Below are 21908 nucleotides of genomic sequence, written 5' to 3' on the forward strand. Positions count from 1 at the left end.
TGTTGTGCTCAGCCCTGTGCAAGCACATCATAACAGACTCTGCACGTACGATCGTCTCAGAATAACAAAGGGGTGTGGGGAGAGGGGATGTGTCTCACCCAGCAGAGCAGTAGCAGAGCTGGGAACAGAGCTCAAGTTTCCTCCCCTCTGGTCCAGGGCCCTCTCTACTAGACTGCACTGCTTCTCCCGTGGTAAGTGCAGAGGGAGACGGTGTCTCCGCCAAGCTCACAGGGAAGCATGGCAGTCTCTTCTCTAACTGGGATGAGGTGTCTGGCTCCACTGACTGAGCAATCTCGCATGTGTGCTGGGGTTTTTCTTGGGGATGAGGGGTTTGGGGAGAACTAGCAAACTTCGCCTGTATTAGACACTGCTGTGCCAGGCCCGGCTTGGACTCTGTAGGTGGGGTGGCCACAAGGGCTCTGTCCTGATGCTGCAGGGCCTTCGCTGCAAGTGGGGGAGTTTCCCATTAGTGCCCCCCACCTTGCTAACCTCTTCGGGGGCTGTAAGATCAAAGCGGCTGTAGTGTTGTGGATTGCCGTGGTGCATTGGAAGAAGCATTGTCCCTTCCCTGGAGAGCCAACCAGTAACGATGAAATAGGCAAGGAAGAGATCTTGGGTTAGGGTGGGCGTGGGGTTGCTAGGGAGATGGCATGAAGGGCTGCTGAAGCGGGGTGTGAGGAGGGAGCTGGGCGCATTGCACGAGGGACAGGTACAGGTATAGGCATAAAGGCACCGTGGAAAGCACAGGCAAAGGGCACGCAGGGCAAACCTTGCCTTGCCCTTTTTTGCAGTAGGGGTCGGCCCTGCTGTGACTGCAGGGATTGCCGACCACCTGTCCCCGGCTGGAAGCAAGGCTCGCAAGCGCAGTGTGGGGTTAAATTGCGCTGTTGAGCTGTGCTGTTGAGCTGTGCTGAACTCCACTTGGGCTCATTTCCTTGTCCTGCAGGAAGCTCAGGTGCAAACAAACCAATGGCTCTGTTGGGCTGGGGTGAGAACTTGGTGCCTGCTGGGGAATGGGCACGGGGTGAATGTCACGCCCTGGCAGTCTGCCCCCAGCAGCCTCGCTGCTCTGCACCTCCGTTTGCTCACGGCTGGAGAGCAGCTCGCTATCTCAGGTTCAGCCTGGCACCGATGCTCTTCTCCCTGAATCTCATCCCTCAGTCATACAGTTTCTGTCTAACTAACCCCCCAGTGCATCTCTGCTCACTGGCGGTGTGCTGGGTCTGGCAGCTGGCCTGTCCTCTCTGCCCTAGCGAGGCCAGCTTGCTGCCTTTCACTTCTCTGGCTTACTAACTCCCAGCTGCCATCCGGCTTCTCTCCAGATGGGCCTGGTGCCCTCATGTGCCTCAGTGACCCTTCCTGCTCCCTGCACAGGGGCTGACCTGGGCTTGCCTGGCTGTAGTGCAGAGGCCTCGTGCTAGAACGCACATGGAGCCCTCTAGTCCAAGGTCTCGGGACACTGTTCAGCAGCAAGTCCCTTGGGGCTTGGATAGGTTTTGTGCACTTAGAACTTGGCTCTTTTGCCGCAGACCTGGGCTTCCATCATAATTCCAGGTGTAGGTAATGTCCGGCGGCTCACTCGCTTAGTGAGGGTGGGTCTGAAGAGCTTGGCATCGACAGAACTTGATCGGCTACAATTGGCAAGCGAGGGGGAGCAGCCTGGGAAAGGATGGGGGAATGGAAGTGGGGGCCAGCAGTGGATGTGCTGAAAACACCCCCGTGTGCTGTTGCTTGGACATGATGATGGGTGCCGGGATAGCAGCCTCGGTACAGGAATGGGGGGGGTGTGAATTGGACGATCAAGGGCCCATTATAGCAGAAGTGTGACTTCAGATCTGTCGGTGGGCTCCCTGTAGCAGTCGGCGGTGGGAGTACAGCTGCCGTCAGCACGAGGCTCAAGGTGGGGAGGCAGAGAGCGGGTGGAACCGAATGTCCCACTTGATGCTTCTCCAGAGATTTCGCTTCACTGTTGGAGCACTAACGTCCTGTGTCTTGCCTCTCTGCAGGTCCTCTCGGGCTGCGCCATCATTGTCCGAGGGCAGCCTCGTGGGGGGCCCCCTCCCGAGCGGCAGATCAACCTCAGCAATATCCGTGCTGGAAACCTCGCCCGCCGGGCTGCTGCAGCACAGCCGGATGCCAAGGATACCCCTGATGAAGTAGGTGCCTCCTTGCAGAAGGCTGGAATGCATTTCACGCCTCATGCTCAGAGCCCCTCGGACTGTGGCCAGGGGCTGTTAATTTGTCAGAATAAATCAAGGAGATAACGGAACGTGGGTGCCACCCACATACTCTCTAGCCCTGGCAGGTCGCCAGACAAACCTCAAACCAGCAGTGATTTTTGCACAGATTCAGAGCTCAATATAGTAAATCCTGGGCTTTGGGCCAGTGTAATTTGATCCACGGTGGTGCTCCTTACTGGAGGGGTCAGTGCAGACCCCCCGTGCCCAGGTGTGGTGCTCGGAGCGCTGCACCCCACCCCAAAGCCCTGGTGCTGTGCTGGTGGTGCTATGCTGCAGAGAGCAGTGGGGGTGACTCCGTAGGGATGTTCTCTCTTGTGGTGACCTAATGCCCTGCTGTGGTGGGTAGAGGCGCTGGGAATGGGGCCAGCCACAGCGTCCTGGCCAGATTCTTCCTTCAGCTTTGTTTTGCCTTTAAATTTCTCCAGCTGAAACAGAAGCGCACAGGTAACAATTGTCCTTAGCTGTGTAGGGTTGCTCTGCTGTCAGCCGGCTTGTTGAGTGCTGGCTTAGAGGGAGAGGAAAGCGCCACCTGCTGAAACCACAGGGCCTCTTCCTATAGCCTTTATCTGCACGATGGATCTGTCTGAGTAGTGACTAGGCCCACCCCTGCTTAGCTTAAATGTAGGGTGGGTTACAGCTGGAGAGGGAGGGAGGGAAAGGATAGTTAATCAAGTGGGGGTGTAAAGACTAATTCACAATCACCCAGCCCAGCAGGCTTTACTCACAGCTCCAAGCCGCCTTTAGCTAGGCCGGCAGGTGTCCATCTAAATTCCTGGGTTTAAAATGAACCAGTTCTGTATTTCAGTGACTGTACTGTAGCAATGAGCCCCTGGTAGATGGTTCACGCTAACCCACCGCCTCGGGCTGGGAGCGGGAAGTGCACCCTCGGGGGTGTCATGCAGAAGTCCGATGGGCGTTAGATGCAGGAGTGTTAACCGGGGTGGTCACGAGGCTCTCGTGGCCATGGATCCCTAGGCTGGTCTTGCTAATGTGGAGCTCGGACTCGGGATGAGAAATCGGGATCTCCCTTCACACCCAGCCACCCTACTGGGGGAGCTGACGGTGCGTCTCTCACCCCTGCTACCATCTTCCGAGTAGTTGAAGTGGGGCACAGTTGGGGGTTGAGGGAGATTTTCTAGTGTGCAGGTAAATGAGCGGTGATGCAGCTGGTCTTCCCTGCCCCCCGGTGCCAAAGGTGGCTTTCTGTAATGCACGGAGCTGGGAGAGCTGGCTGGCTCGGATTGGGATGTTCATGGAGCTGTTCACCTGTGGGTGGCTGCTTCAAATACTGCTCGATATTGACTGACCATCATTACCATTACCTGTTCTCTGCTGACCTGCGTATAGGGGTCTCAGTCCAACCTGGTGCCATTGCAGTGGCCACTCACTGGAAAAGTGAGCTGCAGGGACTGAGCATCTCCCTTCTAACATGCTGAAGTTGTCTCCAGGGCGGGCTGGGAGGTGGGTATGATGAATAGTTGCTGGCTCTGCAGCCCCCCATCTGGAGATAAATAGGTCTCCAGCCTCATCCTTTTGCTCCCCAGCACTAAATGTCTGTAGCACTTACCACCGACCTGTGCTGTGAGAAGCAACGTTCAGCTGCCGTGCTAAGGCACCTCCTTACCAACATCAGTCTTAAGCCTGACACAAACTACAGGATGCTAACTGCAACCCAGCAGACTCTGAGCTGCCTTTGACTCACGCCTTTACTTGCGGGCTTCTTGCAACATAGGGTTTAAAAGTTCCTTTGAAAGACCTTAAAAGGCCTTTTGGTACCTGTTCCAAGTGCAGGCATTAGTGCAGCCCCCCCAGCTGGGTTGGCTGTAGGCACTCTAAGAGGCCAGGTTTGAGCGCAGGGTTTTTTCAACGCTGAGTGAGGGAACACAGACAGGGCCAGGTCGGGTGCATTTTCTAGGGCTGGATATTGCATTGCATTACATTCTGTCCTGAGTGAGGGTCCTGTAACTGGAGGCTTTATGCAGGTTCTGGCTACAGGTACTCAGCTCTGGGTTCCCTCCAGTGTCTGAACTCGTACTGTTACAATACAGCAGCCTGGTCCAGCCTGCCCTGTGTCTTGGAGGCGTTTTGACAGTGGATCTCTGCTGGAGGATCTCACTACAGATGAATTAGCAGGGGACTCTACATGGCAGATGAGCCACTCTCCTACAGGCCTGCACGTTAATTGCAGGACATATTGGTTATCGGTGCCTGAATTTAAGCACAGCTCTGATCTTCCACTGCTGGAAAAGTGGTGAAAAGGAACTCCTCTCTACCCTGCTTCAGACAGGAACAGCTTGTTATCAGTGGCTGCGCGCTTGCACATCAGTAGGAGGTGGAAGCTAGGGTGAAATGAGAACTTTTCAGTCCAGAGTGGTTAAATGGGGGGCGGTGTTTTCCATGCACTTACTGTTCCAAGTTCAGATGCTGATCAACTATTATCCTCTGCAAATTGCTTCACCTCTTAATGCTTGTTTGAAGAATAAATAGAGCTGTTGGGGAATTTTTTGAGTCATGGTGTATTGTTGGAAAACCCTGGTTCATTCAGAACACAACCATTTGTGGGAAAGGGTCAATTTCTATGAATTTCCTATTTTGAAAAATGTTTGGAACTTTGAAATTAAGTTTTAATCAAAATGAAACATTACGATGGACCTGATCAGAATCTTTTGGATTTTTTGGCTTGCAAAAAAAATATTTAGACATTTTGTCCTGATTTGGGATGGGAACATTTTTTTTAAAATCTCAAATTCATGGGACAGGAAAACAGTTTCCTGCCCAGCTCTAAAAATCAAGGATTTGATTTTTGTTCCCAGTGATAATGCACCAACTCAGTGCACAATATTTTGCAGTGTTTCTGCATCTCCCATGTCAAAACAAATGTGGAGGTGAGGCTAGGGATACTCCTGAAAAGTTAGCCCAGAACATCATAGTGGTTAAAACATCTTCAGGGCAACGTGCATGTAGAAGATAAGTAGGCCATGTCTTTGTAGCCGCTGAGAGCCGGTGTATAATATAACACATGAATGAAGGGCTATTCTAAACCAGTTTGAAGAAACGTCTCACTTCTGACTTCTCTACTATCTGGTCCTGAAATGTGAGTTGTTCCCAGAGGATACAGTTCTGGTCTGGCTGAAATAACCCTTCTGACCAGAAAAGGACCCAGATTGTATTCTTCCTCAGTAGAGGAGGCAAATTCCTTATGTTAGAGGAATCATGAAGTCGGTTCTCTGGTCTATACTATGCAGGAGGTCAGACTGGAGGATCATGATGGTCCCTTTTGGTCTAAAACGCTGAATATTTGCAGCATGGGTAAAATCCCAGTCTATGCACCTTGTGTTGCATTGATTTGCAGCGAACAGAACAAAGGTTCAGGGATTTGCTTTTGGGGTCATGTTGACAGATCAGAGTTTCTCAGATGAATAGCAGTTTGCTTCCGTTATTGACAGTGGCATGGCTGCTTGCTCACTAAGTGGTAATGATCTTGTCCCTTGCCCTCTCTTTGGACGGAGGAGGTGGAGTTAAAACGAAACCAAACTTTGGTCCCCTCCCCTCCCCTCCCTGTGTTAGGTGCCGCCTAGGGCTCCCTTAAACTGCACGTGTCCTTGGAATGAAACTCTCCCTGGGGAGATTGTCTGCTGAACATCCTGCTGAGATGTAGAAATGTCTCCTGCTTTATAAAACTAGGCCTGTCAGTTTAGCTGGTGGTCGGAGGTTAGCACGATGTTCTCCCCAGCCCACTTTCTCTGCCCACCTTCTCCTACGGTGGTGATGTGATGCTGAGTTTGTGTCCTCGCAGCCTTTCAGTGGCTGGAGCCCCATGCTGGGACTGAGGGGGAAGAGCTCAGATCCCCTGATGAGAGGCAGCCCAGGCACACAAACGACTGTAGAACATTAGACAGGAAATAGCCATTAGCTCATCTACAGACCCCCTTCCCAATCCTCTGGCTCGGGAAACCTTGCTGCTTCGTCTGTTTCCCAGTGCTGTCGGGTGCAGCTTTAATTGTTTAGAGTCACGGGGCTTCCACCCGTGCCTGGGGGAGGCCATTCCCTAGCTGTATTCTCACTGTGAGGATCTTCAGTCTGTTTTGTTCTGGCTGAATTTATGCAAGTGAGAAGGGGAGGGAGGCCCCGCTCCGGCCTGGCGGCCCCATGCCATGGTCTGTGTTCCCTGCTGAGAACATTTGGACAGCGGGTATCGTGGCCTGTGGAGTGGTTGTGGCCCTGACTGCTTTGGGACAGATCAAGTGGACAGCGGTCGTTTAAAAGTTGTCCTACCTGGGGCCGCTCCTGACCCGGTCAGTGCTATTCAGTGACGGAGTAGGGCAGCTGTCTCCAAACTCAGTCTTTGCAGGTGCCTTTCCCTAACAAGTCACTGACCTGCAAGGCCTCACTGGGGTCTCCTGCAGGAGCAGTTAAACGTGTCTGGCCAAGAGAACACCTAGCTCCTATGGAGCTCTCCATCAGTGGGTCCCAGGGCGAATGTCTGTAAAATGGAGTCAATGGTCCTGATGGGAATTTGAGACACCGAGGTGAAGTGACTTGCCCAAGGATACCCAGCAGGCCAGCAGTGGAGGTCAGAATAGGACCTGAGTCCCAGTCCAGTGCTCTGTTTATGAGGCCACGCTGCTTCCCTATGAGGTGCCATGCACTGTTTCCAGCAGTGGAAGGGGAGCCCTTAAGGCTCGATGGTGCTCACTTTTTGACCTCCAATGACTACAGTTTCTGCTTTTTTTCCCCAGCCCTGGGGGTTTCCTGCTCGTGAGTTCCTGCGGAAGAAGCTCATTGGGAAGGAGGTGTGCTTCACTGTGGAGTACAAGACCCCGCAAGGCCGGGAGTATGGCATGGTGTACCTTGGGAAAGGTGAGTAGTGGGTAGGGAGCTGCCAGACACCCACGGAGCCAAGGGCGCCATACAGATCTGCAAAGTGATGTGCTATCCCCCTCCCCCTGTATGGAGCTGTGGCGAGGTCTGGGTGAGCCGGGCACCCAGCTGTACATTGATGTCCTCCTCTCTCCTGTGGCATTTTCCATAGTGCAGGCCTCAGGCTGCCATTTATAGCATTGCCGCTAATTCTAGGGAAATTCCCGGTTGGCCATTGGGGTTGGATGCTGGGCTCCTATAGTGCTGCTTTCTTTGCTGGAGTTGTAGGCTATCATTGCTTAATGTGTTTGGACTCAGAGCTCCAGATTGCTTCAGGTCATGGTGCTAATTGAATTCCCTGAGATTTCCTATTGTAGCCGTTATTGCCGGTATAAATCTTGTGGCTTTAGTCAACCGGAGACAGGCAGCAGAAAAGAGTTCTTACAGCTCCCTTTTTAGTTGGTTAGTATTCAAGAGTGAGTGCCTTGGACTGTCAGGAGTGGGTGAGAATGGATGTTCATTGCCCATGGATCTGCTTGAGACCAGCGACTCAGAAGTGGGTTATCTGGCACTTGCAAAACTGGAGTAGTGCTTTGAATGCACCCATTGCATGTTTTAAGCCATTGCTTTAGTTTAGTTTTTGAATGTGTTTATAACTTATTGCTTCCTTCAGACAAAGCTTTGCTGATCAGCTTGCCATGAGGTAGAATAGACGGCGTGCTTATACAGAGTCAGTTAGGGTAATTCCAGCAGGGGCAAAGTTACTTACAGATCAAGGGACTTTAAAGAGCTGTAAAAGTGCTGCACTGATGCCATAAATCACCATGGGGCTGGTTCCGTGAGGAGAAGGACTAGGAAGAGGAAAGCAAGTTGTGTGGTCTGAAGTTAAATGCTTAGGGCATAATGTTTTCTGGTCAAGCTCATCAGTCCAGGCTCTTGATTCTGTTCTGTTCTTCTCCTAGAATTGAATCTGCATAACCTTGTCCTTTGCTATGGCGTAGGTCAGAAACCCAAATCTGTATTCTTCCCATCTCCAGGATTTTTTGAAAGAGTGGGGGCGAGGGTGGTCAGACAGCATTTTACATTGGTACGGCTCCCAGCACAATGGGCGCTGATCTTGATTTCTGGGAGCCTTTGGGTACTTTCAAAGATTCCCAGGCCAGAAGGGACCACTGAGGTCATCTAAGCAGACCTCCTGGCTAACACAAGCCATAGAACTTCCTCATAATAAGTCCTAGAGCAGAGCTTTTAGAAGAACATCCAACCTTGATTTAAAAATGGCTAGTGATGGAGAATCCACCATGACCCTTGGTAAATTGTTCCAGTGCTTGTTTGCCCTCACTAAGACTAAGGTGGGGAAGGGGGGGCCCCAGAAAATTACAGCAAAGTCTGGGTGGAGAGGATAATGCAAGGCAAGAGCATATAAGGTGCTGGATGGAGAGGGATCCGAGACAAACCAATCCAGAGAGACACCACGAACTGACCGCAAGTGGAATGAAGCCAAGAATGAGTCAAACAAGAGTCAGACATGCATAGGAAGTGACATTTTGCATTTCATTCATGCAGTGTAGAGTGGATTGTCAGCAGGTGACCCTTAAAAGCAGTGCACAAGTGGCATACAGCCACTTAAATTACAGGGAGTCTGGGGGCACGATACTTTACAGACTGACTCATAAGCTTCCGATTTTCCAGCCCCATTCGTGTGTCAGCACCCCTTTGGAATCATACACACATGTGATGGAAATGAGGCATGCATTTAACAGTGCAGGTAATTAACTATTGGAACACTTGACTGAGGGTTATGGTGAATTTTTCATCCCAGATGATTCTTAAATCCAGACTGGAAGTGTTGCTAAAAAATCAGGAATCGTTTAGGGGAAGTTCTCTGGCTTGTTACATAGGAGGTCAGACTGTATGATCACATTGAGCCTTGGAACCTATGAGCCGGGCTTGTTATGAAATGGTGCAGTGGGGTTAAAGACCTTGCAGACTAAATAGTGTTGGGCCAGGTCAGTGTTTGGATGGAAGACCTTCAGAGAGCCCCTAGAGGATGCTCTGGACTGAAATAAGATGGTATATCTGTAGTACTATTGCTTTCTTCTTCTACGCTCCAGACCCACATCAGTAGTAAAAAAAGAGGGGCACTGATGTGAGGACAGCCCTGGTTGCCTTCCTCTCCATGCTACGTTTCCCCCTTCCTTTCTTTTATTCTTTCCAGTCTTTGTTCACTATCTTCAGTCTTGCGTATTCCCTTTGATTTTACTGCTTGTTGGATCTCTGCGAGGACAGGGGTTGTGGCTCAGGGAGGGAAGGGCTGCCGAAGCTGAATAGTACTGACCGCTTGTTGCCTGAATAGATACGGCAGATGTATTTTGCTTCCCCCTACCTCCCCATGTTGAACTAGTTAGTTTCTGCTCTTCACCTGTCAGTCCAGCACATAAGGGGTGCAGTGTGAGAAACCCTTAGTCGCCAATTTGGGATAATCCTTTTGGAAAGCTGATGTTCTGACTCCTCGGGAGCGGGCCACTGTTTCTGTAACTCCCTGGCTTCTGTAGTAAATCATTCTTCTGTTGGGAATCCTGAAGTGTTTGTGTATTTATCATCAGAAGACAGAAGTAGAGTTCATAGTCTGCTGGAAATAAATCTTGAAAGGGTTTTGTTCTGAAGTGACACCGCTATCCGTTTAAGTGCTCTGTTTCGGTGTTCTTCATCCTTGTTCTCTGACACATGAAAGATTTTTATGCCAGGCTGCCTGTGTAGGTGTCTCCCTTATTGTTAAACTGTGTGACAGGCCAGGATTTAGATGAATAGATGAAGCATAAAACATTTCCTGATGAAGTTTGTCAAGCTGTCAATACAATTAACAAGACCACAAAAGCCTCAGCAGGAGGGGAGGAGGCAGATGTCTGTAACCCATGTGCCTTCCTCCAGCTGGATTCTAGTTCTGCTTTAGGGGTCAGAAGCTTGTGACCTTTGCTCGGCCCAAAGCTGAGAAAGCACAAGAGAACAAGATCAAGGTGCAGTGTGGGAGAAGCACCTTATGAATTGGAAACACAGCTGCTGGGGCTGTAGAACAGAGCTGGATTTGTCCTCCCCTTCCGCTTCTCTTTCAAGACTGTAAGATTACTTATTTCTTCCTCTGGACGGCCAACAGGAGAGTTCTCCCCCAGAATGAAGAGCAAAAGGATCGCTCGTTCTAGTAATGTCGGAGGAAATCGGAGATGGATTCATTCCAAATGTATCTAGAGTCAGAGGCGGCTGCAGTCTCACCTGAGTAGGCCCCAAACTGGAGAGAGAAAGCAAAGCGAAATCCTCACCTTTCAGATCACCTGGGTTATGGTTCCTACTGGCTACTGATCTGCCCCCTCCCATGCCAACAAACTGTTCCAGCCTCTCAGGCTGGAGAAAACCCCATGCTCGAGTCCGTGTCTGTTCTGTGGAGGCCAGTCAAATGCACCCTCGAATGGCTGTGGTCAGGTATGATCCATCACTGCCACATTAGCCACAAAGTCCACTGCTGAGTCTGCACAGAACCAGCGTGTGTGGCTGTGCCCTATGGTAAGAGTTGGCGATCTCGCCCTTCCCTGGTACAACAGTGTTCGTTCGTCTAGAATTCTGGTTCTTTCCAGTGGCATTTCAAAAGCCCCTTTGACCCTGTTACATATAATTACCTGCCTCTCCCATACACTGCAGGGGATGGCCCAGTTGTGTGTAATATTCCTTATCCCAGACTGATGTGCAGATCTTACGTCGGATTCTCTCCCGTATTCCTATGGGTGTCCCTGCCTTAATGTAGTGTCATCAGAAAACGACATTCCCATGCTTTCTTATCCTTGCTCTTTGTGGACACCAAACTCCTCCTGGGCAACCAGTGCCACCAGACACACTAGGTGTTCCCTGGGGCAAAGTGACAATCAGAGTGGTGGTGATCCGTGAGACCTGTGCTCCTGGATCACGCCAGCACTTCTAGAAAATCCTGCTTGAAGTGGCTATATGGCAGCTGCTAGAATCCTGTTTTCTGGCCAAGCCCTGGCCTTGGCCTCTCTGTGTAGAAGGATCATCAAGGTGGTGCTTTGGAGGATATGGTGGTTAAATGCCATGCCCTAAATGACTGGGTGAAAGTGGTTAGCTGGGGAATTAGCTACGTCAGCTGTGAGCAGAGTTCACTTGTGCTAAGTTGCTTTTCACACCCTTTGGGGGTGCAGTGATCCATATTTCACGTGGGGGTGGCGGTTTGATGGTGAAAGGTGTTAGTGGTAGCTGTGAGGATAGAAGCCTTTTTCTTTCCTCTAGAGCCCAGAAGGCACAACACAAGGTTCACTCCACCATTCTTTCTCCCTCCCCTGCCTTGCCAGTATCCTTCCATTGACTACCCAGTGCAATCCTTGGCTTCTCAGCCAAAATTGCCAGATGTCCAGGTATTTTTGTTAGGCAGATGCCTGTTGTGTGGATTTTGGCTGAGGCACTAACCAGCCACCAGCTGGTAATGCCTTCCAGTCTTCACTGAACTGGGGCTGGATTTGAATAGAAAACTCCTAGGTTCCTTGCTCATTTAGTGGCCACCATGCCAGCCAGTTTGCCTGTGAAGTCCTTCTGAAACTAGTGAAACATCATGCCTGTTCTATTAGCATTGTGCCTGTTCTGTTAGTGGATTAAATATTTACAAGGCATGATGCTAACATGTGTAGACCGACAACTTAGGTGCCAAGTTGTGTACATAACAAACCTAACTTTCCATCTAAGTAACGTTAACCTTGCCTTTTCCTCCTTGTTTGTTGCTGCCAGTGGTTGTCTTTTGTGATTGAAAAATCAATCGTGTTCTGTCTGTAAAGAGCCTCCTGGATAACTGTCTTCCAAGGAGATGTTGTGCAGCAACAGCACTCTGAACTCTGCTCTTATTGAATCTGATTTCATTTCTTCCTCTCATTAGACACGACTGGGGAGAACATTGCCGAGTCCCTCGTGGCAGAAGGCCTGGCTTCTCGCAGGGAAGGAATCCGAGCCAATAAGTATGTATATTTCCTGCTCTCCTCTAAACTTGTCCTGGGGTTCAGATATTTTATGGCATGTGACTTTCCTAAGCAGCTTTGCTTTGATTTTGCTGTTGCGACAGCACAAAGCTGTTGAGTTACTGTCTCACCCTGTTCAGGGAATAGCTGTTGGTTGGGTTCTAGGCTTTGTGCAGTGTTGTGTGTAGGGTGCTTTATCTTGGGCTATGCTAGCAACTTCCCAGCTGCACACCATTGGCCTGCTGGGAATAGGTGTTCCAAAATGGCAGCTGCCTCTCCTAAAGGTCATGGAAGAGGGAGGGTAAACAAACCATCTTCCACCCCTCCCCAGGCTGCTTCTGCATGCAAGAACAACTTCAATGCTTTGAAAATGCGGGAGACATCTCTAGCTGCAAAGCAATCTCTTTGGGGTTGTCCTGGGCCTGCTCTGTCAGAGCCCTTTGATGCACTGGAAGATAACACTGCGATTAATATAGGGTTTCCCAACTCTCTGTCCCACAGGTGCAACACTCACCCAGCTCATGTGCATGCGGCCCTTACTATCTGCCAGGATGCACAAGGCTTATGTTAGAGTTTTGGAGCTGACATGTTAACTTTCCGGTCCCCCCGTCCCATGTCTGGAAGCGGCACGTCTCAACGCTTTCACGAAGAGTTCTTCCACTAGCCAGCTCTTGGGAGAGCTAGGGTTTTAACTACAAGCAGTTTCAGGATCTCCCCTAGACGTGGGTTATTGTAGTACATGGGGGTGTGAATTGTCTATGTAGCTGCTCTATATATAGCCGGTGGATGCTATTTTCAGCTGTTGTCTGTGGGGTTGGAAGCATGCCTGTATCATTTCCTCAAGCCTGTTACTAGCACACTTGGATGTCTTCCATTGGGGGTTTTCACAGCACAGTCTGTAAACAGGTATGTTGAATCAACCGTGCCCACGTTGCCAAGGGTCTGGATGTGGCTATTTTAGCTCCCGTCTTGCCAATAAAAAAACTCCGCAGTGCCAGGCATTTCCGAGCCTCGCAGGGGAGCTGTGGGCCCTGAATTAAGCGTCTCTTACTCTTGGTTACCTCTTCCAGGCACTAAGTCCCTACAACCTTTCTTCTAGTGACGGTACTTAACGTGTGTGCAGCGCTGTGCAATCCCCTGTTAGGGATGGAGGGATCATCCCCATTGTTTCCCTATCTGCAGAAGTCAGTGACTCCCCCAGCCTCAGCCAGCAAGGCAGCGGTGCCATGAGCAATGCCTGATGCCCAGTCTGTGCTTGGTCCACTAGACTCTGCCGCTGCTCTTCCTTAGGTCTGAAGTGAAACAGGAAAGAGGACTCAAGGCAGTGAGACATCTTGAGTCGAACGCCTGGCCTTCCTGTTAGTGAAGGTGCAAGCAGCGCACTGTTCTCCATTGCCTCGCCAGCAATTATCTAGGGCACAGAGGTGAAAAGATGTGGTGCACCAGCTGCCTGTGTGCTTACAGTAGGTGCCTGGGTCCTGTAGCCCGTTTCAGACTTAGGTAGGAGGAGGGTCTCCTTGTAGCTGGGGCACAGCCCGTGGCTTTTACTGCTAAGCAGTGGAAAACAGGCCTCCCCATCCGCAGGCTGGCTTTCAGCTAGTGCTGTGGCAGGAGCCCTGTCCTGCTGGTGTCCCATGCCCAGGCAGAAGGGAGCGCCATGCGCTGCTACCCTGGCTTCTGGCAGTTTGTTTGGATCTCTTGCTGGAAGTGCAGAGAGCATGTTAGTGTAGTGGCGGGGCTCTGGCTGACAGCTGCTCTCAGCCAATCTACTCTTGTGGCAGTCAACGGGAGATACGCAAGCTACGTAAAGTATCTCCCGTCGACTTCCTAACTTCTACCTACTGCGGTGTCTTCGGTTTGCTGCGCTGACGGGAAATGCACTCCTGTTGACGCAGCATTACTCCACCCGGCAGAGGTGGATTAGTAGTGTTGATTTCCTGGTCAATTGAGCGGGTCTCCACGTCTGCTCAATCGGTCTGGATAAATTGGCAAATTTGCCACTGTCAGTGTAGACATCGTCATCTCATAGTGAGGCTGCATTGATATAGTGGTTAATGAATTCAGAACAGCCTTGGTTAACAAGCCAGATATCCCTGTACTCAAACCTGATAAGGCTCCTTTCGACTCCATGTTAAATGGAGCTGAAGTTGCCCATGAATTCTCTGCCGAGAGGTTTTCATGCACTTTGATTGTCTCCATTTTGCGTGAGGGAAGTGAAACATGGAAGGACAGTGTGATGCAGTTTGCAGTGCTGATATCTGTTGCTCTTGTTTATGCTAAACTGTTCAAGGGGTGAGTTAAGTTCAGATCTGTCACTTCTCTTCGTGCTTGTTCCTTATTGGAGCGCTTCCAGCATGCTCTTCAGACACTTGCTTCTGTTGCTGCAAACTCTGTGTCCAGCTGAATCAGCGATGACTCGATATGCTAGGAAAATGACGCTTGCCCAGGGGGCAGCCTGTCCCCACAGGATCCACAAAGCCCAAACCACCATGGGATGTAGTGGTGGGAAGGTCCAGGACATACAACTTCCAGCCAGGGAATTGGATGATGTGGCCCCTCTGTCCTAACAAACTTTAACATGCTAGAGTGGCTTCAGCGCAGTTTGTGAAAGGTGTGTGTTTGTGTGCTTTTGTAAACTGTACCCACTAGTGACAGCCCCCTCATGCCAGGTAACATAGCAATGCCAGGTGCTTTTATTCAGTCAGTCAAAGTACAGGACTAGCTGCAAACATTGTGGCCCTCAGTGGCTGACGCAGATGCTGCTTTGTATGCTGGCATCCACTCTGGAATTTGCCTGGGACTTGCTCTCCTAAATTGATGGCCAAGTTTGGTCACCCCAAGAAGGGTTAATATTGCCCTTTGCAGCCCTCGATGGTGATATTGTTTCTGACAGGCATTCCGTGTGGCTGGTGCAATAGATCTGTTGATGTGCTCAAGGCATTAGAGGCGTGCACAGGGCTGGGCTGGAGCTATGGTGCCTGCGGCACTGCTCTGCAGGTCACCTGGCCCCCTCCTTTTACTGAGGTCTTGTCTCTGCAAGGCTCGCTTTATCCCAACTCTGAATGTAAAACACATTTAAAGCCAGACATGTCTAAAAGGCTCCAGGCCAGCAGAACCTCTTGTCTTGGGCAGTGGGCTCGAGGTTTTCAGGCTGCAGCTTTGCTCCAAGCAGAGTTTGTTCAATAATGTGGGGAAAAAAATGCAGTGTGTCAAATGGATTCTGGCAAAATTAGACAAATTCATTATTCTTCCAAATATTTGGCCTGCTGTAGCATCCAGGCATGGATGCTGGCTCTTCCTAGCCTCGCGGGAAATTGACTGCAGGGTTCACTTGCTAAGTTTCAGAAGATAAGCCTTCGTTGCTGGAGCCAGGCTGATGAAACCAACTCCCTCTGCAGTCCAAGTGTTCCCCCAACATGTGGTGGTCTGGTCACTAATGCAAAAAGTCGGGCTCCTGGGTTGGATTGCTGTCTTGGCCACTCGCTGAGTGACCGTGGGCCAAGCACTTAATCTTCGTAGCTGTGTCCCACAAGAGGGAGATTTACCTCTGATTCAGATGTTCCGTGGCTTAGCTTGTGTCAGTGCAGGAAAAGTTTGAACCCATAACTCTTCATGGGTGCAGCCCCACTGGGAGAAACCATAGCAAACTGTTGGGTTGTTTCTCCATTGTACTGGGGGTTAGATGGCACCATGGTATGAAACCAGGGTTCCCATCTGCTTTTCCACACTTGGGTGTTCATCGAGCTAATCTTAGGGTAGAGATGGCCTCAGTACTGTGAAGTGCTAGAAAAGCATCTAGTATGCTGTGCACATTGCAATTAGCCAGGTGAGGTATGGCTTTCCCCTGTGAGTGGTGGTTGGATTGTTAAAGCATCCAGAAGTGACATGTCAAGTCAAACTTGTGCTCCAGGGAGCAAACGTTCTTGGTAAAAACAGGCAAGAGAGCAACACCCCAGCATCCAACTGCCTGCTATGCTCAGCCCCCACATCTCTGCCCCGAGTTTTGTACGCTCTTACAATAGAGCTGTGTTTTCTCCTAGTCCTGAGCAGAGCAGACTGGCTGAGCTGGAAGATCAGGCTAAGGTAGCGAAGAAAGGAATGTGGAGTGAAGGAACTGGCTCTCACACAGTCCGGGATCTCAAATACACGATTGAAAACCCTCGCCACTTCGTGGACTCAATGCACCAGAAGCCAGTCAACGGTAAGCGTGTGGTACAGGTGACGCAGTGTGTTGGGTTACCAGCGTGCACATAGCTGCCGGATGTTCCCTTCTTACCGGCGCTTATGTTTTCACTGTTCTCTGGGCTCTGAACAGCCTCGCGGCATAGCAGGTTTGCAGTCTGCTCCAGTGGAGCCTGCTGTGTGCATATCTTAAGTGAGTTGGTCTTTGGTGGCTGGGAGGGGATTGCAGTGTGTGCTGTTTCTCGCAGCTGCATTTGTTGGAATGCTGAGGGGAAGGAACATGAGGATGTTGCGGCTCTCTCCCTCCTGAGTTGACGGTCGCTTGTTTCTGTTCTGCAGCCATCATAGAACACGTCCGGGACGGCAGCGTGGTCAGAGCCCTGCTTCTCCCAGATTACTACCTGGTCACTGTCATGCTCTCTGGGATCAAGGTGAGGCTCGGCTCATTTTGCTTTTTCGGAACAGCGTCTCCGGGTTTGCAGCCAGACCTCTGCTGCAGCTGGGCCTCCAGGTTCATCACAGGCATGCCGCCATCCCCCTGCTCTATGCTGAGCCCCTGTTCTGAGCCGCAGTGCTCATTCGCTTGTCCCTACTCTAACTTGCATTGCTGCTTTCAATGAGGAGGGTTTGTGCTTCAAGTATTTAAGGGCTTTTGTCAGTAACCCCCATTAAACCACCTGAACCGGAGCTTCACAGCTTTTAAATTGGTCTTATTCCCTGGGACAGTGTCCACTGAGTTCTCTGTCTCAGGGCCACCTCCTTGGTAACCATCAGGCACCTATGTCCAGGCCCCTCCTCTAGACTTTACAAGGAGACGGTGGCTGCTCATCTCCATGTCTGCTGCAGAGGGTGGGAGTTAAAGGCGATCTTAGCTAAAGTTTCAAAGACTTCAAATCCATGTCTTTAGTAGCTTACAGGGACAAGTCCAAGGAGAACTCTGGTTTGGAAACAACTCCTTTCTGAAAGCGTTCTGCAGCCAGTGCAGCCTTAAGGCTTGATCTTGCCTTGTCACTAGCTAAGCAGGATCTTCCTCGTCAGGGTTGTGGCTAAAACTCCCAAGGTGGTGCTAATTCAGTGGGTGAATGCAGTCCCTGCAGATCCAGCACTGAACTCCGTGCCCAGTGCGGTGCTTAGCAGTCAGTGATGGCAGGTGACTCTTCAAATCAGACCTAAATCCCAAGCTCCTGACCCTCATGGCCCTGGGATGAGGGTGATGGTGCCAGCACTCCATTCAGGAAGAACGGTCCTGCGCTTCCCCAAAGCCGGAGCGCTCCAGGTCTTTCCCTCTTCTGGACCATCAACAGTTCATGATGTTCCACTGCCAGCTAAGTCGGGTGGGTTCTGGTATATCGCTCGCTGCCCTGGCCGGAATTCCCTTACACTCTGCCTGGCCGTGGTTGGAGCCTTGCAAATGCCTTTCCCAGAGTATCCTCGCATTCTCCCTTACGGTGAAGAGTGCATTTCTGCATGCTGCCATGGCCTGCCCTTGCAGAACCAAGCACTAGACAGGCAGAAAGGATTTGCTCCTCTAACCATTACTATTAGCCACGATGTCCACAGAGCACTTAGTCCTGGGCCCATGTTGTCCATCTACGTGCCACTCCTCCGTTTGAACACCAGAGTGATGAGCATGTTACAAAACCATGGCAGTGTGGGTAGGCATTCAGGTGCCTGCGTGGTCTGATACGAGCGCCCAGTGAAGCCAGGGGGATCTGCAGGCATTGGTGTACGCAGCTGTCTGGATTTCGTGGCCTGGCAGTGGCAGGGAGCGGCAGTGCTGACTTTCCCCCTCCCACTCATGTTTGGCCCCAATGGTCCTGTGTCATGATGCAGGGGCAGCCAGTGCTGCTAATCCTTGCTGCTGCTGTAGTGCTCGCACTTGCACCAGGGTCCCCCCCCCAGAGTCCTGGCTAGCCTCACCCCGCTTCCAGCAACCTATGTCGGTTCTCCGGTAGGGAGGTGTGACATAGCACATGGGCAGTCCGAGCTGGACGGCAGGGGTTGAGTGCGGCACAGACTCAGCAGGCAAGGCATGGGGCTGGTAGCTGCAGTTGAGAAGGCTCCGCAGGAATTGATTGATTGTGCCTAGCATGGGAAATGTTTCCGGAAGCGCCCCTGGCTGCAGGTGCTCAGCACTGCTGCAAATCAGACAATTGTGGCACCAAACTTTGGTCACCAGAGTTTGAAAACATTGAACCTGGACCTCTTGAGCATCCATGACGTTTTAATGGCTTGTGGTCCTTGCTCCTTTCTGTGAGCTATGAATGTCAATGCTGCCTTCATGGCCTGGTTGAGGCTCACATCTCAGCCAAGTGCAGCATCTGCTGCTCCTTTCCCCCAGAATTCTTGAGGGCCAGGAACTGAGACTTAAGAAACATGTGACAGAGACAGAAACCAGAACCTGCTCAGATTCAGTCCAGGAACCCTCCCTTACAATCAGTCTCATCAAGCAGGATGCGCCCTTCTGAGCACAAGCTCAGGACCGGAGGCTAAGACTTCTAAACCTAAAGAGAAGGCTCCTTGTGAGAGTAAGGGGATCTCTCATAGGCGTAGGGATAAACCGTCTTCATCAAAGACTGCCCCAAAGAGAGAGGATCCCTCCCCAACCCCATCAAAGGTGGGAAAGCCTGCACACGTGGGTGCTAAAGACTTAAGCCTGAGTAAATCTTCTTGGCAAGAGCAAATGGCACACAAGGGTATGGATCTGCAGGTCCCAGTACAGATTCTGATGGCTACGTTCAAACACCCTGTGGTGCTCCCCTTCCACATCTAGAGCCAATGTGGTGTCTTAAACTACATGGCCCTGGATGGATCCGAATTCCACTGTCACCAAAAGCTCGGGATACACCAATGGACTCCCCTTGCACTCTGGCATGGTCTGAGACCTGCATGTCCCTGGAGGACACTTTTGCTCTCCCCTGTCCTCATTCAGTCTTCTTATTAGGGCTGTTTCTATTCTGGGTCATTGTTACTCTGGAGGAGTAGGAGGCTATTATGAGGATGCAGAGATGTTCTGCCCTCCCACTTGCCAGGTTTTGTATGCAACCATCAGTAGTGGTGGTTTTGTTGGTAATCTGGGATCCAGCCACCTCCTGAGTTGGAAGATCCTCAGGAGTCTGTGGTACCAGGGAGTGGTGGCCTTGGACAGAAGCCCTAAAGATCAGGGTTCTGGTCTCCAGCCAGACGTGATTGGCTAAGGGATAGGTGGTACTCTATACCATGGGGACCTCTCTCACCAGTTGATCCTTCCTAAGGGCACTACTGGGGACTGGGATCCCTCTCTAGACACGCCCAGGTGTCTAATTTACTGTTGCTCCGTCAACACCGACTGGCCCCGTTGGTGTATTTGGAGGAAGAAGGCAAGCTGGTTCTGGGGTGATTTGTTCTACACTGGATGAGGTGGTTACTCCCTCTTCTCTGTCACCATTTCATGATGACGTCAGGCAGTACCAGGAGCTCATGCACAAGGTGGTGTCTGAACTACATATTCAGTTTGAGGAGGTTCAGGAGCTTCGATGCAGATTGCTGGACTTGTTGCAGTTTTCTGGTCCCAGACGGGGGGTCTCCCGATCGAGGCCTTCATGAACCCAGCAAAGATGGTATGGCACACCTCTGCTTCCTGTGCTCACGCCCCAAAGAGGGCCAAGAAGTGTTACTTTGTTCCATCCAAAAGGGGTGGTGGAGTTTTTATTCTTGCATCCACCACCTAACTGCTTGATGGTACAAGGGGCTACCAAGATCTAGGCAACACCACCCGAAAGGTATTCCCTCTGACAAGAAACCCAAGTGGCTGTCTCCTGGGTAGAAATCTTGGGCTGGTTCACACTTACCACGCGATTTGGCAGCAGTCAATGGGAGTTACGCAAACTATGCAGAGTAACTTGCGTAACTGATGCTGACTGCTGTGCTTCCCTTCTGTGCGCTGTTCTCACTGCGCTGAGCTGATGGGAACAGCGTTCCCGTCGGCTCAGCGCTACGCTACTTGAGGGGGTGGACTTACTCGGTTGATTTCCTGATCAATTGAGCAGGTCTCACTGACCGCTCAATCGATCAAGAAAGATCGATCTGGCGGCAGCGATTTTGCCGCCGTCAGTCTGAACATAGCCCTTGTCTGTCTTCCATCTCCCTTCGGCTCAGAATCTCAAACTATTAGCCCTTCTGGCTAATTGATTTTACCAGTTATGCCACGTTTTTAGATGTTAAAGGATGAGTTCCAGGAAGATAATAGCCCACTTCCAGGCCTTTGCTGATGAGGAAAAATTGGTGGCCAGAGCTTTTCTCCAGACAGTGTTGTATGCTGTGGACTCTGCAACCAGAGGAATGGCTACAGCCATTGTTATGAGGAAAGACTCGTGGTTACAACCCTCAGGTTTCCCTAGAGAGGTGCAGCATGCCACCAGGATCTGCCCTTTGATACGATCAATCTGTTCCATAGCTGAATCTCTCCTTGCTGTACGGGAATCTCTGACTCTGCCCCCAAGAGAACATCACAGACAGACATAGGGTGAAACTGTCTCCTCAGCCCTTTTATTATCAATGTCCTTGGGAACTTCCATGTAAATGACAGAGGGTTTATAGGCCCAAGAACACAGCCCTTGCAACAGCCGACACATCTCACTCTAATCCTCAGCCAAAGAGTTTCTTTTGACCCAGCTGTTGAGACCTGCATCCCTTTATTGATGCCACATCATTTCCCTGCCTTAGTTTTTTGGAGGCCACCTTACCCAATTTTCCTGCAACTGTAGAGAGAACCTTAACTAATACAAAGAGGTACTGGAAGTTATTCATGATGGCTATCTGATAGTTTCTGGTAACTGCTACCCACAAAGCCCCTTCCTGGTTCCTTTTCAGGGACCATTCTCCTGAGGAGAGTCTCTGCCGGGAAGTGGACTCCCTTCTCCTCTGGGGAGCCATTGAAAAGCTTCCACCTCAACATCAAGGGATGGGTTTCTACTCCCTTTGCTGCTTGGTCCCAAAAAGAATGGGGGATGGAGGCAGGTTCTTGACCTACGACAGCTGAACATATTCATCCGAAAACTAAAATTCTGCATGATCGCTTTGACATCAATAATGCCCTCCCTAGAGGAGGGCACCTAGTTCACGGCTTGACACGCTTTCACTAGTCATGCACCCATCCCACAGGAGGTCTTCAGATTCCTCTTTGGTCAAGACCATTCTTCAGGTGTTGGTCCCTATATGGATTCCATACATGGGTGTGCATGCGCACCATGTGCTGGAGCCAGAACTGTTTAAAGTAGTCTGTCGACCCATGCATGGTCCATGTGATTGCATCCACGGTTATGTGGGTCAACATCTCCTTAGTCCCCTCTTACTGTCGCATGGCCGGTGTTGGAACACTTCTCCTTTTCCTTTGAAATCTGTGTAGCCAAAAGAAAAAATAGTCAGTAGTTATAGTGTACATAGTTAGCTTGTGTTAGTTGATCACTAAGAGAGTTAGTATAGTTAATCGACGACATTGATTTCTATCCGGGTGTCCCACCTGTTCCGGGGGACTATGCCCGAACAAGTCGGGTTCAAGAACTGTTCCTTGCTGACATTTGTTTTCAGTCAGCGACGAACATCAACACTGCCTCTACTGTTTGGGCGAGGCCCATGT

The 21908-nt window shown here is 50.8% G+C and overlaps 1 protein-coding gene across 2 annotated transcripts in view; it reads left to right on the top strand.

Moving 5' to 3' along the window:
* The window catches only part of SND1 (staphylococcal nuclease and tudor domain containing 1), a 412723-nt gene that overhangs the window by 18302 nt on the left and 372513 nt on the right, over positions 1–21908 (top strand). For both annotated transcript variants that reach the window (XM_067531417.1, XM_067531418.1), the window contains exons 2-6: positions 2007–2156; positions 6980–7100; positions 12031–12109; positions 16150–16310; positions 16631–16722. In XM_067531417.1, coding sequence (XP_067387518.1) covers positions 2007–2156; positions 6980–7100; positions 12031–12109; positions 16150–16310; positions 16631–16722 — 603 coding nt within the window. The remainder of the gene's footprint in view (positions 1–2006; positions 2157–6979; positions 7101–12030; positions 12110–16149; positions 16311–16630; positions 16723–21908) is intronic.

The sequence above is a fragment of the Emydura macquarii genome, unplaced genomic scaffold (genome assembly GCF_026122565.2).
Source record: "Emydura macquarii macquarii isolate MOO-44397 ecotype Brisbane River unplaced genomic scaffold, CSIRO-AGI_Emac_v2 contig_3219, whole genome shotgun sequence".
NCBI classification, from domain to species: domain Eukaryota; kingdom Metazoa; phylum Chordata; order Testudines; family Chelidae; genus Emydura; species Emydura macquarii.